At 45.7% G+C, this 14,994-nt stretch overlaps 1 protein-coding gene across 14 annotated transcripts in view; it reads left to right on the top strand.

Annotated features, from left to right (window-relative positions):
• Positions 1-14,994, top strand: part of TACC1 (transforming acidic coiled-coil containing protein 1) — a 113,274-nt gene that overhangs the window by 76,900 nt on the left and 21,380 nt on the right. For 6 of the 14 annotated variants that reach the window (XM_082374572.1, XM_082374560.1, XM_082374566.1 and 3 more), the window contains 4 exons: positions 6,303-7,395; positions 9,870-9,905; positions 11,161-11,221; positions 13,404-13,611. In XM_082374572.1, the coding sequence (XP_082230698.1) occupies positions 6,614-7,395; positions 9,870-9,905; positions 11,161-11,221; positions 13,404-13,611 (1,087 nt within the window). In that variant the 5' untranslated portion in view covers positions 6,303-6,613. The remainder of the gene's footprint in view (positions 1-6,302; positions 7,396-9,869; positions 9,906-11,160; positions 11,222-13,403; positions 13,612-14,994) is intronic. The other 8 variants (XM_082374568.1, XM_082374565.1, XM_082374570.1 and 5 more) reach the window with 5 other exon arrangements.

Below are 14,994 nucleotides of genomic sequence, written 5' to 3' on the forward strand. Positions count from 1 at the left end.
AGGCAACCCCTGATGTCCAGCCACGACCCTGGTGTGCCCTGCTCGTCTGCCGTGCGAGCCTGTCTCCCAGGGCCTCAGGCGCTGGGCCTCTGCGGGCTGGCAGCGTGGCGCTCCCTCCGAGGGAAGGTCGTTCCAGCATCTGGCTGTTACCAGAGGCCAGGGGCCCCTTTAAGCAGAGCTCCACGTGGAGCGGAGCGTGGAGAAGGGGCTGCGGGCTCAGGCCAGGTGTTGGCTGTCTCTTCACCTCACGCTGCCCTCTGCCCAGCAAAGCCCACGCCACCCTCCAGAGAAGGAAAGCATCCCCCCAGCTCTGATTTCCCACGGGGTGGTCTATCCAAGCGTCCCTCCCTTCCACACCAGTGCCCCGCCGGGACCACCCCACCAGCTTTCACTGGACTTTTGGTGCCCCTTAGGGCCCGGCCGTCCACCACCCTTCAGTCCCATCTCAGTGTCAACGGGTACAGAGCCCGTGACTAAATCCTGTTTAAACAGACGATTTAAATTTGTGTTTTGGTGCGTGTTCCCTCTCAGACGTTTAGTCCACACTTAAATTTGCTTAAAACAGCACTTGCAGCATTCCCTTGGAGTGTTCTCGGAGGTGGCGAGCTTTGTTTTTTGATGTTAGGATTTTTTCCCCCAGTAGCGTAAGAGTTTTTAAACCCCGGTGTGGTGATTGAGGGGGGATTGAAGTTGTAACTATCAAGTAATGAGAGGAGCCCTTTGAGGACCCTAAACGTCCCAAAATACAGTCTTCCGCATGGTGGTTTCTTTTCCTTTCTTTTTTTTGTTAAATAGTTATTTTTTTTAATTTATTTAAAAAATTTCTTTCTTTCTTTCTTTCTCTGTCTCTCTTTCTTTCCTGCCTTCCTTTCCTTCTTTCTTTCCTTTCTTCATTGCGGTGGCTTCTCTTGTTGTGGAGCACGGGCTCCAGGCGTGCGGGCTTCAGTGGCTGTGGCACGTGGGCCCTTAAGTGCGGGCTCAGTAGTCGTGGCACGCGGGCTCTTGAGTGCGGGCTCAGTAGTTGTGGCACGTGGGCCCCGTTGCTCTGTGGCACGCGGGATCCTCCCGGACCAGGGCTCGAACCCATGTCTTCTGCATTGGCAGGCAGACTCTCAACCACTGAGCCACCAGGGAAGTCCCTGCCCGGTGGTTTCTAAGGCCAGGCTTTGGAGAAGGCCATGGATTTTCTCCCCTGGAGAAGGCTCTAATATTTTTCATTGCGTTTCTGGGGCTTCATGGACCCTCTGAAATTTTACCTCAGAACCCTTCTTCCTGAATTATTGCAAAGACATTCATTTTCATGTATTGGTTCAGAGATTTTTGTTTTAGCCTCAGAGTCAGGCCTTGCATCTTAGACTTGGATGTGAGATACTGTTCAGATTTTGAGGTTAGAAGGAGGCCGGGGTGTGTGTGTGTGAGAGAGAGATACAGGAGGCCTGTTCAAATTTTGGCAGCTTTGTCACTTTACATGTCCAGTGTTTATTTGTGTGGTTTTTTTGTTTTTTGTTATTTTGGGTTTTTTTGTTGTTTGGCTGCGCCACAAGGCATGCAGGATCTTAGTTCCCTGACCAGGGATCGAACCCACACCCCCTGCAGTGGAAGCCCAGAGTCTTGACCACTGGACCACCAGGGAAGTCCCACATGTCCAGTATTTTACAACCCATAAAAGAGGCCTCTTGTAGCTGAAGGAGAGGAAGTGATGGGCAGATCTAAAACGAGCTTGCAGACAACATTTCGCCAAAAAGTTAAAATCTGAGGGGGGGAAATGTCAAGCATATTTGAGAAAAATGCCAAATCTGCAGTGTTAATATACAATGTTTTCCAAGTGGTTGCTGTTTTATCTCCTCTCAAATGAGGTTATCCATGTGGAAGCAGCCAGCTGAGCAGGTTCTCAGTACATGTGAGCTGGATACATTTCTGAGTTTCAGAAATATTTTGTGTTCATGGCATTTCTCTTCTGCTAAGGTTTTCAAGGTTTTTCATACACTTGTATTTTAACCCAGTATATTTTCAGCATACCAGAGTACAAAGCAGAAGGTCAAGCTGTTACCTCAGTCTTTAGAATTTTGGCGTTCTGTGCCTTTTCTTTTACAAATATTATAAAGAAGGAGGGAAAAATCTCAAGAGAGTAGTCTACGTCCTGTAAAATAAGCATATAAGGTATCTGTGTTAAGAGCACCCATGGGTGCGTCACACAACGTTTTAGATCTAGCAGAGGCTGCTCGTTGAAAGGCAGAGTTTCATTAACAGCAGCAGACGTGGCAGAAGTGGAAATGTTGGTCTATTTTTGGATTTCCTCTGTGTTTGCTTTGAATTCATCTACTGACCATCTCTCTGTCTGCGTTCACCAAGCCGCCAGGCAGTGCTGTGCTTGTCAGAATCATCCAAACTCAGTAGACTCCATCCAGGGAGAGAGCTTTTCAGCGCCCTGGAGGAAGGTTTTGATGGAATGCAGGATTTGTGTGAAAGTGGAAGGATGACTAGAGGGAGGTTAGTTACATAACAGTCTTCTCAGACGAAGACCCGAGGTTAGAACTCTTAACCAGAGCTTGCGGACATTTCGGGTATTTTACTTCTTACTGAAAGTTACCTGTGGTGCCATGCTTACCTTTAGTTTCTGTTGTAGGGCAGCCCTGGGTATGTGGGGTCGCCTGGTATTGGCACACTTGCTGATGGAGAGTGTAAATGCAAATAAAATCTTACTCAGAGGTACCTTTTCCAGTTAGGTGAGGAGTTTGGTTTTTTCCTTGTTTTACATTTTCACAAACTCCCCAGACTGGTTTATTTTTATTTTGGTTTTTTTTTTGGCCACGCCACGCGGCTTGCGGGATCTTAGTTCCCTGACCAGGGATCGAACCCAGGCCACAGCAGTGAAAGCGCCAAGTCCTAACCACTGGACCGCCAGGGAATTCCCCCAAACTGGTTTAAGTCAATGAGAAGCCCTCCCCCTGCTCCTGCCCGTCAGTACTTTCTCCTGGTGACTGAAGATGCTAGACCAGGGTAAGGCCTGCAGGGAGTGGGCGTAGGAGTGGGCAGGTTTACTGACCTGGTACCTGGCCAGAGCTGGCCAAGAAATGCCTGGGCAGGGGTCTTCTGCTCAGGCTGGGGGGCCGAATTCAGGTGGAGGGTGCTTGTTTTCCTCCCCCCCCCCCACTTGCTGGGTGGCACTCTTTAGGGTACAGCAGAGCTGCAGGTGTCCCCAGGTTACCGGGTGGGCTCCTTTTCCATCCCTCGCTCCTCTGCAGCCGGTGGAGATGGGGAAGGGCAAGGGTCTAGAGGAATGGGTGGAGGTGGAGGAAGGTGGGAAGGCCCTGCCCTTTTCTAATGGAGGCGATGAGGGCAGAAATTGAAAACTAGGAGAGAGTAAGTGAAGGGCGACTCCATAGGTCTCCCCTCAGTCTCTGGGAGGTGTGGGATTGTTGGTGAAGGAATCAGGAAATGGAGACAAAAGTCCCAAGAGGGAAAGGGCTGCTGGGCTGGACACACTGTCCTCGCCTCACCCTTTCCCCTTAACTTATCTCAAGACTCTGGGGGAAGAACACAGAGGACTCGGGTATCAGTGCCCAGGGCTCCCACGCGGGAGACTGGCAGTAAATGTTTAGAGGGCAATGGCAAGGAGAGGTTGGGAGAGCAAATATGTAACAAAAGACAGTTTTTCTTTGATTGTCATCAGCTTCCAACGTCCTGCGGTAGAACCTGTGTGTGCCCACTGCCCAGGTTAAATCATTGTCCCCATTTGCCCAGGTTTGTCCCCACCGTGACCTTCTTTTCCTTTTGTTTTGCTGCTTTAGTATTTTTAAAACAAGTTCCAGGTATCATGTCACAAATATTTCAGTATGCATCTCTAAAATGTTTGGGCGCTTTCCTATATAACTATGATGTTGTGATTAATAATACTCTTTTAATTTACAAAGATGGTTAAACTTCAACTTTCATTTTAAGTTAATCCTTTTTAGATAACTTCTTTTTAGAAAAAAAGATAATCAACCTCTATTTAAAATTTTAGAATAAGATATGCTAAGGCTCAAAGATGCAATGTAGGAGGGAGATAGATACCTTACAGTTAAGTAGTATCCAGTGTGACTTCGAAGGTAGCCAGTCACATGTACATCGTGGCTTCAGTTAGGTCAAGTACTAGTTGCAGCCCAGATCTGTCTGCGCCACTCACTTCCTACTCAGCATCTCTGCTTCAGGGTCCCAGACAGCTCTCGGTGTCCAGGGCCAACCTCCCCGCCCCAGCCCGACAGCCCCAAGCTCTTCGGCTGGTACCCCTGGATCTCGTTGAACAGTAATACCATCCTCTCATTCCACGAGCTGAAAACGTACGAGTCATCTTTGATGCCTCCTCCTCCTTCAGTCCTACATCCAGCCTGTCACGAAGCCTTATCACGTGTCACCTCATTTTCTCAGTTACTGTGCACGTCTCTTCCTGTCCATTAGCACCGCCCTGGTCGAAGCCCCAGAATAACATGCTAGCGGTTCTGTTTGTTCCATTTTGACCTCCTTCCACATTTCAACTGGAGAGAGCTGTTGAGAACGTAAATCTAATTTCGACCCACCCCTGCTTCAGCGCTCTCTGTGGCTCACGTAAAATAAGCGGTAACTGTCTGTACTTTGGCATAATCAAGATTGGATTTTATTTAACCGACTGATGCTAGGGTGTGAGCAGGTGTGCCCAGACCCAGCCTGGCTTCTAACCGAGCCTGTTGCATGTAGATTTTTGCAGCCCTGGGGTTCTGATGCTGTGCTTTCACTGTTGCTTGTCTACCCTCCCACCCGCCATCAGCACAGAGAAACAGTCAATAACACCTGCATCACAGCTCAAATATATGGAGAGAGAACAGAGAGTCTGTACACACACAAGTGAAGTTGTCAGTACACTTTAAAACGTTCTCATTAAAATTCTGTGTGAAATGCCGTTTTAAATTTTTTTATTTTGAAAGGGTTCAAGAGTATACGATAGAGAAAATAGTACAATGAAAACTCCTATATACCCATCCTTGGATTCAACAGTTATCAAGATTTTGCCACATTTGCTTTCTCTTTTTAAAAAGTATCCTTTTGAAGTATGTTAGTTAAATCCCAGGTATCATGCATTGAGAGCTTTTTTAAAAATTACAGTATTAATAATAGTTAAATATATCTTTAAGAACAAGACATATTGGACATTGGTTAGAATATCTGAAGCATCTGTGCAGAATAGTTTGTAAACCACTGCCCAATTCCAGCCATAAAGGAATCGTGTAAAAAAGATGTGTGAGTGCTTTAAAAAAACTCTCCCCGTGATGCTCAGTTCTTTGATCCTGGATTAGGATTAGGATTACCGTCAGGAAGTAGGATTAGATGGTCATCTCTGAGCTTCCCTTAAATCATGAGATGCTATGATAATAACCAGTTTACTCAGTTTTTGCTGCTACTCTCTTATCATTTCAGATACCTAAGTCAGGAAAGCACTATCTTAGTTTGTGCTTTAAAGAAATACCTTCATTTACACCTTCCTGATTGCAGTGTTTCTCCTTATAAAACCCCAATTAAAAAGGATCTTTCATTTTCACAAATGATTTGAGAAGATTCCTGGCCAGCTTAGAGATGAAGCTTCTAAAGAAGAAGTAACTTTATTGTTTTATGATTTGTGTTTTAGTAAAATAAGGGCTGTTTGTTCATAAAGCCACTTTGCTATCTCTGCTTTTTCTAATTAGTTTTTTTATTTGGCTCTTTCCGTTTTTAAGTGTACAGAGAAGTTATTCTGAGCAGGCCATGATGACTTTTTGATTTAATATTAAAACAGTCCAGTTATTTAAACTCTATTCTGGGGAAGAGGGAATACTTAACATCCAGAGATTAAAACCCGCTTACTGCATAAAATCCAGACCCTGAAACTCTCAGGCAGTGCCTGGGAACCGTGTCCGTGCCAGGTGAGATCCCTGTACCTGAGCTGTCAGCATCCAAAGTTTCTTCCAGACCAGTTGTTTTAACCTGAGGAATTTTAACATCATATTAATATGCTTTGCAGAGGGCCCATGATCTATTTAGCCTTTTCTTAAATAGCTCTGTTTGGTATAATTATTATTTGTATGACTTGGGTAGTACACACACACCATTTGGGCTGGGAAGATTCGCTTTAGAGTGTAGTCCCAGCCATCCGCCTTCAGGCCACACCGCCATCGTTGCAGAACCTTAGGGATGCTTCGTAAAAGCAAAGAGGGCAGAGCTTGCCGTTTGTGTGGCTTCAGATAGTGGAGAATATTCACCAATGCTGAAAAGGTAATTTGTTAACAGACGGCTTTTGTGTTTCGTTTTAGACTCACAAGAAGTGGACGAACAGCTGGTAGCAGAAGTGGTTGAAAAGTGGTCATCTGAGGCTGGTTCTAGACCCTCAGAAAACAAGGCAGCTCAGCAGGCTACTGAGTCTTACTCAGTCAAGGGTTTCAGAGAAGAACCTGAACACGATGTGAGCAAAATCTCTGTCGTGAGGCCGTTTTCCGTAGAAACCAAGAATTCCACGGCGCCCCGGGGGCCGCCTGGCCCAGCAGCGGCTCATGGCTGCGCGGCCGCGGTCCTAGGCCAGGCCGGGCTCTGCCCCCGCGCGCCGGGCGCCGCCCAGGACCAGGCAATGACCGAGGGCGCCATGGGGGCCACGCTGGAGGCCTCGGCGGAAGGCGACCCGGAGGCGGGGAGCCCGTGTCCGGAGCCCGGGGCCAGCAGAAGCAGGCTGCGGAAGCCCAGGCCCGTCCCCCCGAGGAAGAAGGCGGCAGGCGGCGGGGTCTCCGAAGCCCACCCCGACCCGGAGGGCGCGCGTCTTCCCCGGGCGGACCGCCAGTCCGGTCCCGACGGAGCGGCTGGGAACGCCGCCACCCCTGCCCTGCTAGGAGGTGACAGGAGCCAGAAGTGTCCCCCCGAGGTGAGGGAGACACCGTGTGCCCCCGGCGGTGACACCCGCGACTCAGGGGCTGAGCTGCTGGAGGCGGTGAGGAGCTCCCCTCTGAAACTGGAGTTTGACTTCACGGAAGACGTGGAGACTGTGGAGTCCAGGAAAGGCCTCCCGAGGAAACCCGGCCGGAAACCGGGCAGCAGGGTGACGCCCAAGGTTCAGAAAGACGGCGCCGGGGAGCCAGCAGGCGCCCCGGGGGCAGGGGCGTCCTCAGAGCCGGGTCCCCGCCCGTGTCCCGGGGAGAGCCCCGACTTCGGGCCCTTTGGAGGCCACTCCCCGCTGCAGCGCTCGCCCCTGCTCTCGGCTCGGGGCTCCTACCGCTTTGACCCAGATCACTTTGACGAATCCATGGATCCCTTTAAACCCGCTCTGACTTTAACGAGCAGTGACTTTGGTTCTCCCGCCGGTAGTCATATTAGTGAAATCTTAGAATCACCCAAGAAGGCAAAGTCGCGTTTGATAACGTGAGTGAGACGGGCGTGGGCCTTGTGTTCTGTGTCCTCTCTGTGAGTTTGGCGGCCACTGCTTTTGGTTTGGGTGAAGGTGCCCCGGGGCAGACGCAAAGCTTGTAACCTCGGACTGCAGTCTTCACTGTTTTGCCTAACTCTGGTGTGGAATCAGAGATACCTGAGGTTTCCTTTATAGATGTCTGCCTTGCTTCTGAATCCTCAGTTTATTCAGCTGAGTTCTTTTTCCCCCCACCTTGGGTACTTTTTTCCTATTAAAAAAAAAGAATGTCATGGGCTAGGCAGGTAGAGATTTGACGGTTTTCAGAAATCCTATCTGAGCTGTCGGGAATCGTTTTATATACAGAATTCAGGTGTCAGTGCTAGCCATCTTTTTCAGCTTCTCTGTGGATGAAACAAGAATCCCAGGGCTGCAGGTTACCGGTGTAGTATCAGTAACACGTGGGAAAGGGTCTTACAGAAGTCTTTTCACTTGAGCAGAAAGCTGTGATTTTTGTTGGAAACAAACCTACCACTAAAAGTTAGTGAGAATTCTTATGTCTCCTGGTAAAGCTTCTGGCTCTTTGAGAAAGGAGGTGAGTTTCCAAAAAGAATCAAGACTATTTTAAACAGTTGCCTAAATCTGACTAAATTAGGCTGTTAGTCTTCGTTGTGTGAGATCCCTCTCCCCACCAGACCCCCTTCTCCCGGGAAATCTGGAGCCACTTTTGCAAGGTCCTCGGAGATCCCTTGGAGTGGTCACCCCCAGGCCATAATTCCACGTCACACTGCAGCTTAAACTTGTTACAGGGTGACCTTATCACGAAACTTGAGTCGATGACAATCTACTGGTATCTTTATGACCCTGTGACATTTTACTGAGAATTAGATATAAAGAAGGGCCAATGGGGAATTCCCTGGCGGTCCAGTGGTTAGGACTTGGCGCTTTCACTGCTGTGGCCCAGGTTCGATCCCTGGTCAGGAAACTAAGATCCCACAAGATGTGTGGTGTGGCCAAGTTAAGTAAATAGAGTATTTTTTTTTTAAAAAAAAAAGGGCCAGTGACATGGTGGATGAAATATGAAAAGGGAGGGTGAGAAGTACCATGTTTCTCGTTGTCACCACAGTTGTATTGGCGAAATGCTTTTCAGCATTAATGTGACTTAAAGAAAAACACTAGATGGTGTGGTGATTGACACCAGAGAAAAAGGGTTAAAGAGCAGAAAGTATCAGTCAGGACCAAGAAGCTTGAGCAATGCAGGAACGGATTCTTCAGCAGCGCCAGAATATTCCCCAGGACGTCTAAAGGGAATAAAATGTCATTAATCGTTCTTGATCTGTCCTTTGATTATAGACACACAGTTAAATGGTTGCTGAAAAATATTATTAATCAGGTGACCTCAAGGTGCTCTTCTGTGGTTCAGGTTAGTTACCTGTGTCTAGACAATGCCCAGGGGACACGATGGCCAGGTCTTTGCCTGGGTTCTTCCTAACCTGGGGTCCCCTAAATATGGGCAGCCCTGCCTATCGGGGTTGACAAGGGGTCATTGGGAGCCTCCCTTTCAGTTGCTTGTTGAGGGTGTGTAGCCAGTGCATTCATGTTACATGAGACTGAAGTGGAACCAAAGGGAGGGAAGTTTATCCTACATCTTGTTTTCAGTAGCAAGAAGCACCCTCTCCCAGTCCTACCACCCTCGCCTGCTAGCATTTTCCTCCTGTTCTGTTTTTGATGAATGAACTTCTTGGTCTAAAATACCTTACAGATTTTTTTAAAACTCTTATGCAACCAAAACTCTTGTCTCCTTGTTCTTTCCGCAGGAGAAGGATGCTTAACCCCTTGTGTAACTTTGGGTTTCTTTTTTTTTTTTTAGAAAATCCCTTCATTGTAGAAAAGGCTGGAAGTATACAGGTGGAGGTAGCATCTAGCAGAGAGTTAGAAGTTCTGATAACAGGGTACTTGTGTGACTTCTTAAAAGATGACATAATTGGCGTCTCAGATCCTTCTTCTGTAAAATAGAGACATCATCCTATGATTGGGATTTTTGTGGGTCAAATAAGATAAATTATGTGAAATCACTTGGAGTTTCTCAGTAATATACACCTACCGGAGATATAAGCAGATACATTTTCAATTATATTTTCATTCATGCATTGATTGCCTTTAATCTGGATGACTAGACATTTAAGAGTAAACATACTCGGCAGTAATGCCGTTTTCTTACATTTACAAATATTTGAAAGTTTACTTTTCATCCATAAATTTGACCGTGTGACATTTCCGAGTGTTTCTACCACTCTCTTACTCCTGAGAATCATTCACTCACCAGTGGGAACATTCATGAGTATGACATTTTTAATTCGTGTCTCACCTCATAGAAAGAACTTTGCAGCCTTTATGTCTGCCAGACTAGAGATAAATATTCCAGGCTTTACATGATTTTTTTCTCCATCTGTCTGTCTCTTTCCCGTCTCTAATTTTGTTGGTGCATCAGGACTACTGAACAAGTGAAATTTCTCTGTTTTCTGTTGTAAGTACTCCTGTTTCTGGCTCTCCCTGGGGCCCTTGGCAGTTCCTCCCCTACCCTCCCCGGACCATCTCTCCATAGCATGTCGGCTTCCCTTTCTGAGTTGGATCTTCTGATGATTTTTTGCATTTCATTTGCCACTTCCTGAGCCAGCTTATTAGCCTTGCCATCTGTACCCAAAGGCTTGGAGATGGGCCCTCCCACCTCAGGTGCGAGAGCTTGCGTCCCCGGCTTGACACACGCCTCGTGCGACGCTGTGATGCCGCGTGCTGGCTTGGCCCTGCTCTCATCCCCGCACTGGCTTGAGGAACTGCTCTGCTGTTTCATGTCAGGAACAATTGACTTTTTTGATAGGATAAGGCTGCCGCCTCGGAGCAGGGGATACATTTTACCGAGTCAGCTCAACCTGAGTTTGGTGGCAGGGGTGACACTCAGGCATTAGGGAAGACAAGCAGACACTACCGAGGTGGTGGTCCCTCTTCTGGTAGCCATGCTGGTCTTTGTTTTTGCCCCGCAAAACGAGAAGAACTTGCAGTTTTGGTTGGGGGTGGGGTGGGGTGTGGTCAGAGCGGCGGTGCTGGAAATTCTAAGTTCATTACAACAGAACAGAATCTGGATAGTCTTCAGATCACAAATCGCGTGCTAGTTTAAACAAAGCGGGCGGTTTGAGCTTCCCCAGTTCCGGCCGTGACGTTCGTTTTCCATCTTACTACTTAAGAGGAATGGTAACAGTTTGCTCACACATTTTTATTTTCATACTTTCTGTTGCCCACAGTCCTCCTCTGTGAGCACACAGGTCTGGAGCTGTCTTCCCAGACTTCTGTGGCTTTTAGCGCAATAAAGAACTTTTAAAGAACGTGGTCCGGCGTGGTAATTTTTCTGGTGACTATCAAAGCCAAGTGAGCGCGGATCAGATGACCCGACCGTCTCCAGGTACTGGGGCCGCTCTCGGCAAAGCTGTTGATGGCTGCTGGCGTGCAGTTACAAACCGTAGGGGCCGGAGTGCTGGTGTTTAGCTTCCCGCAGAAGCAAGCGAGGAGGTCACTGAGTTACAGTTCTTTGCTTGCCCTGCCTCTCGGGAGAGGATTCAGAGGCGGGAAGGTGTTTGTTCCCGTCGCTGACGCGTGCAGGTGTGACTCGCGTGGGGCTGTGCGCTTTGGCTTGTGTCTGCACCCACCGCTGTCTGCACCATCTCACAGCTTGGAGGTTGTCAGTGTGATTCCAAACCGGCCCGGTGTTCTGTTTGTTTTTTTCCCAGGAGTGGCTGTAAGGTGAAGAAATACGAAGCCCAGTCTCTGGCTTTGGATGGGTGTTCTCAGGTAAGTCTGTGTTCCCCGTCAGGGTGGTGATTAACGAAGATTTTCCAGTGGGGATCTGAGTACTCAGCTTTAAGGAAACCAATTCCCAAATCCTTGACTTCCTAAGCTGGTCTGAGAAAGGGCTCTGAAGATAAGGGAACCGTTCCTTCACAGCTACCCTTTTCCCACTTTTTTTTGATAAAGTTCCCTCTCACCCATTCTCAGTCTTACTAGGGTGCGTCGCCACTGGGTGTGAAACCTCTGGGCACCAAAGGGGGGATTTGAAATACTGGTGTAAGTTACAAGAAGGTGATTGACTCCAGTGACTGGATAATATATTTTTAAAGTCAGATGGTTTTCCAGTTCATTGCTTTTAACAAGTTAGGAGAGCCTGAATTGTCAGCTGATAGATTATTAAAAATCGTTTTTGGCACAGTGATATATGTCAGTTATATCTCAATTAAAAAGATAATTATTTGGACTTTCCTGGTGGTCCAGTGGTTAGGACTCTGCACTTCCACTGCAGGGGGCTCGGGCTCGATCCCCGGTCGGGGAATTAAGATCCCCCATGCGGCACGACATGGCCCAAAAGGAAAAAAAAAAAGATAATTATTGATGATAGAATTTTTTGGAACATAATTTGGAAAGGAGTTCAAAGAACTGAGACATTTCTATTACAAACTTCCTTCTGTTTCACCTATTTATTTGTATTAGTAAGGCTTCTGGCTTCTTGATTATAATTATAAAAATGGAAAACAGGAATAAAATTGATGCTGACCTTTGTTTCATTCTAGCAATAAATATTTGTCCATGACTATATAATTAATTGGGAAACACACACACAAACACACACAAAAACAAGCAAACAAAAGAAAACCCGGACCCATTTGATTGCAATGAAGTCCTTTTTTTTTTCCTTTTTAAAACTTTATTCCAGCGTAACCTTGATTACAGAAATACAGTCATTGTATTTTAAGTTTAACTTATCTTATGCAATTGGACCAAAAACTTGGTACATGGTTTAAGATTTTTTTAAAAAATTTGATTTATTCTTCATCTATTACAAATATATGAAGTATCTACCTTCAAATGCTGCTAAAGCAGGCAGCAAGAACCATGAAAAATTTACCTTTGATTTGCTTCAGAAAAATAACACGTATTACGTTGTAAAAGTTTTTTAAAATTGGTGCAACAAAATATTGTAATCGATTTCCATTTCTTAAAAATTTTACTTTTGTGTTTGATTGTACTTACCAAACATTGTAATCTTTTTAGAATAAATTGTGCATTTGTAATTGTAGTGATAACTCTCCAGAAGAAAAAAATGTTAACACTTAGAGACTTATGGTTGTAAAAAAACGTTTTTAAAATTTTTTTAAACAAATGTAATAGGAGAACTTTAAAGAACTTGGAAGCAAATGCATTTCTTTGGGATAATTTCTTGCTGGAAGTAGCGAGGAAATACAAATTCAGAGAGGAAAAGGAATGATGTAAATTTCTGACTATTAAAGGGCTTATTCATGTTCGATTTTAAACAGATGGTAAAGTATCAAATCACTAGAGTAACTAAATTGAATTAATAAACCAAGTCAGTATTTAAAATACAATAACAATTTTTTCTTTTCTTTTGTATCTATGTAAGAGGATGGATGTTCTCCAAACTTACTGTGATAATTTCATGATATATGTAAGTCATATCATTATGCTGTACCTCTTAAAGTTACACAGTGCTGTATGTCAGGTATATCTCAATAAAACTGGAAGGAGAGATAAGTAAACAAGCAAACAAATAAATAATATGTAGCAGATATTATAGCCTTTGTGACTACTTAAGCTCATAGTGAAAGGTTTTTAGATGTCACCTGAAAATACAGTGGGGTGCATAAATTTTCCAGAAAAGTCTAGGATCTATCTATATGAGCAAAATGTATGAAAACTATTTTCTTCAGCCAGTTAAACTTCTTGCTTATAAATTTAGGCTAGAAAAGCTTAATTTTTTAAACCTCAGGTGTGAATTACAGAAGGTAGGCCCTAGAAAATACAACCTTCCATGGTTGAGGGGCTGCAGCTTCTTCCTTGGTTGGTACCCAGATTCGTGGAGAACATCCATATGGAATGGTGGCTGCTTTGCTCTTCCTGAGATATTGCTTTCCCCACTGCTTGCCCTCCTAAATGGTAGCATCTCATCTGTTGCCTTTCCCAGGATGAAGGAGCAGTGATCTCCCAGATTTCAGACATTTCTAACAGGGATGGCCATGCTACCGACGAGGAGAAGCTGGCGTCCACGTCATCTGGTCAGAAACCCATTGGGGCCGAGGGGAAAGGTGAGCCAGAGGACGACCTGGAGTACTTTGAATGTTCCAATGTTCCCGTGTCTGCCATAAATCATGCGTTTTCATCCTCAGAAGCAGGTATGGAAGCAAATCTTCATCTTTCTTACGTACATAAGCATAGAAATGCCTGGAAGCCCAGGGCTGGAGACACTTTAAAGAGAGTAGAGAACGGGTCCCTTGATGGATAGGTTTAGGCTGCTGGTCTGTGCTTTGCTTCTCTGCCTGGAGAAGAGCCACAAAAGGGTGTCAGTGGAGCGCCAGGGACGTCTGGATCCGAGTGGCAGGATGTACGGAGACGCTGATGTATCAGACTGCTTGAATTCTTTCATAATTATTTCAGTCTGGCCACATCGTCACGTGTAGCGACCTGGAACCATGTTGTGATTATTGGGCTCCTGGTTTCCCTTATAGAAATAATAACGACTAACAGGTATAGTTGCTTCCACATGCGGGCACTGTTCCAAGTGCTTTACGTGTAGTAACTCATGTCTCCTCACTAGGTAGCGTTCTTTTTTTGTTTATTTTGTCTCTTTTTAAATTGAAGTACAGTTGATTTACAATGTTGTCTTAGTTTCAGGTGTACAGCAAACTGATTCAGTTACATATATTTTTTCAGATTCTTTTCCATTATAGGTTATTACAAGATACTGAATATAGCTCCCTGTGCCATACAGTAGCCCCTTGTTTTTTATCTGTTTTATATTAGGCAGCATTCTTTTCCCCGTCATCAGAGAGGGAAAGTGAGACAGAAGTTAAGGATCTCGGCCACGGTCTCCTGTCTAGTAGGTGGTGGACTAGGGTCCGAGTTCCCAGCAGTCTTGGCTCCACGGTCTTTTAACCACAGGGCTAACGTGTGAAGAGATGGTTTTCATTACCCTCAACTATTGTAAATTTTCCTGCCTGCAGACTTGGTGGATTGAACATGAGTGATGCTTCTTCATGTTCTAATAAGGGCCGAGACCAACCTGTGCTGAAGCTTAGTGCTGTTTTCCTCTTTAGAACATTCTAAATCTGAGGCCCTTTTCCAGGTCCCAGGTTGTCTCTGTGGCCTTAACCTTCATCGTGAAGCACTTGGCACCGTGTTCCTGACTTCATTAAACATTATTGGAAGCTCAGGTCTTTAGCAACATAGTTCAATGTGGAGCTTTTATACTTAGAATTTAAAAAATAATGATCTATCATCAAACCAGAGAAGCAGGTGGAAATCTGGACATTGTGAGAGTTATCTCCCCACCTACCCAGGTCTGTTTCCTGTCTGTAAAATAAACATTCCAGGCACTGTTCCAGATTTCCTCCCAGGCCTCTTTTCTGCTCTGATGTTTTCTCCAAAGACCCAGTTTGCCATTTCCTTTTGTGCCCCTTTACCCATTACACAGGCTTACCCTTAGGATGCTCATACCTACACTTATTTCTTGTATATGAAATGCCTTTCTTCACCATTGTCCTGTAGAGATTCTGCCC

Source organism: Balaenoptera borealis (genome assembly GCF_965194805.1).
Source record: "Balaenoptera borealis genome assembly, chromosome: 21".
NCBI lineage: Eukaryota > Metazoa > Chordata > Mammalia > Artiodactyla > Balaenopteridae > Balaenoptera > Balaenoptera borealis.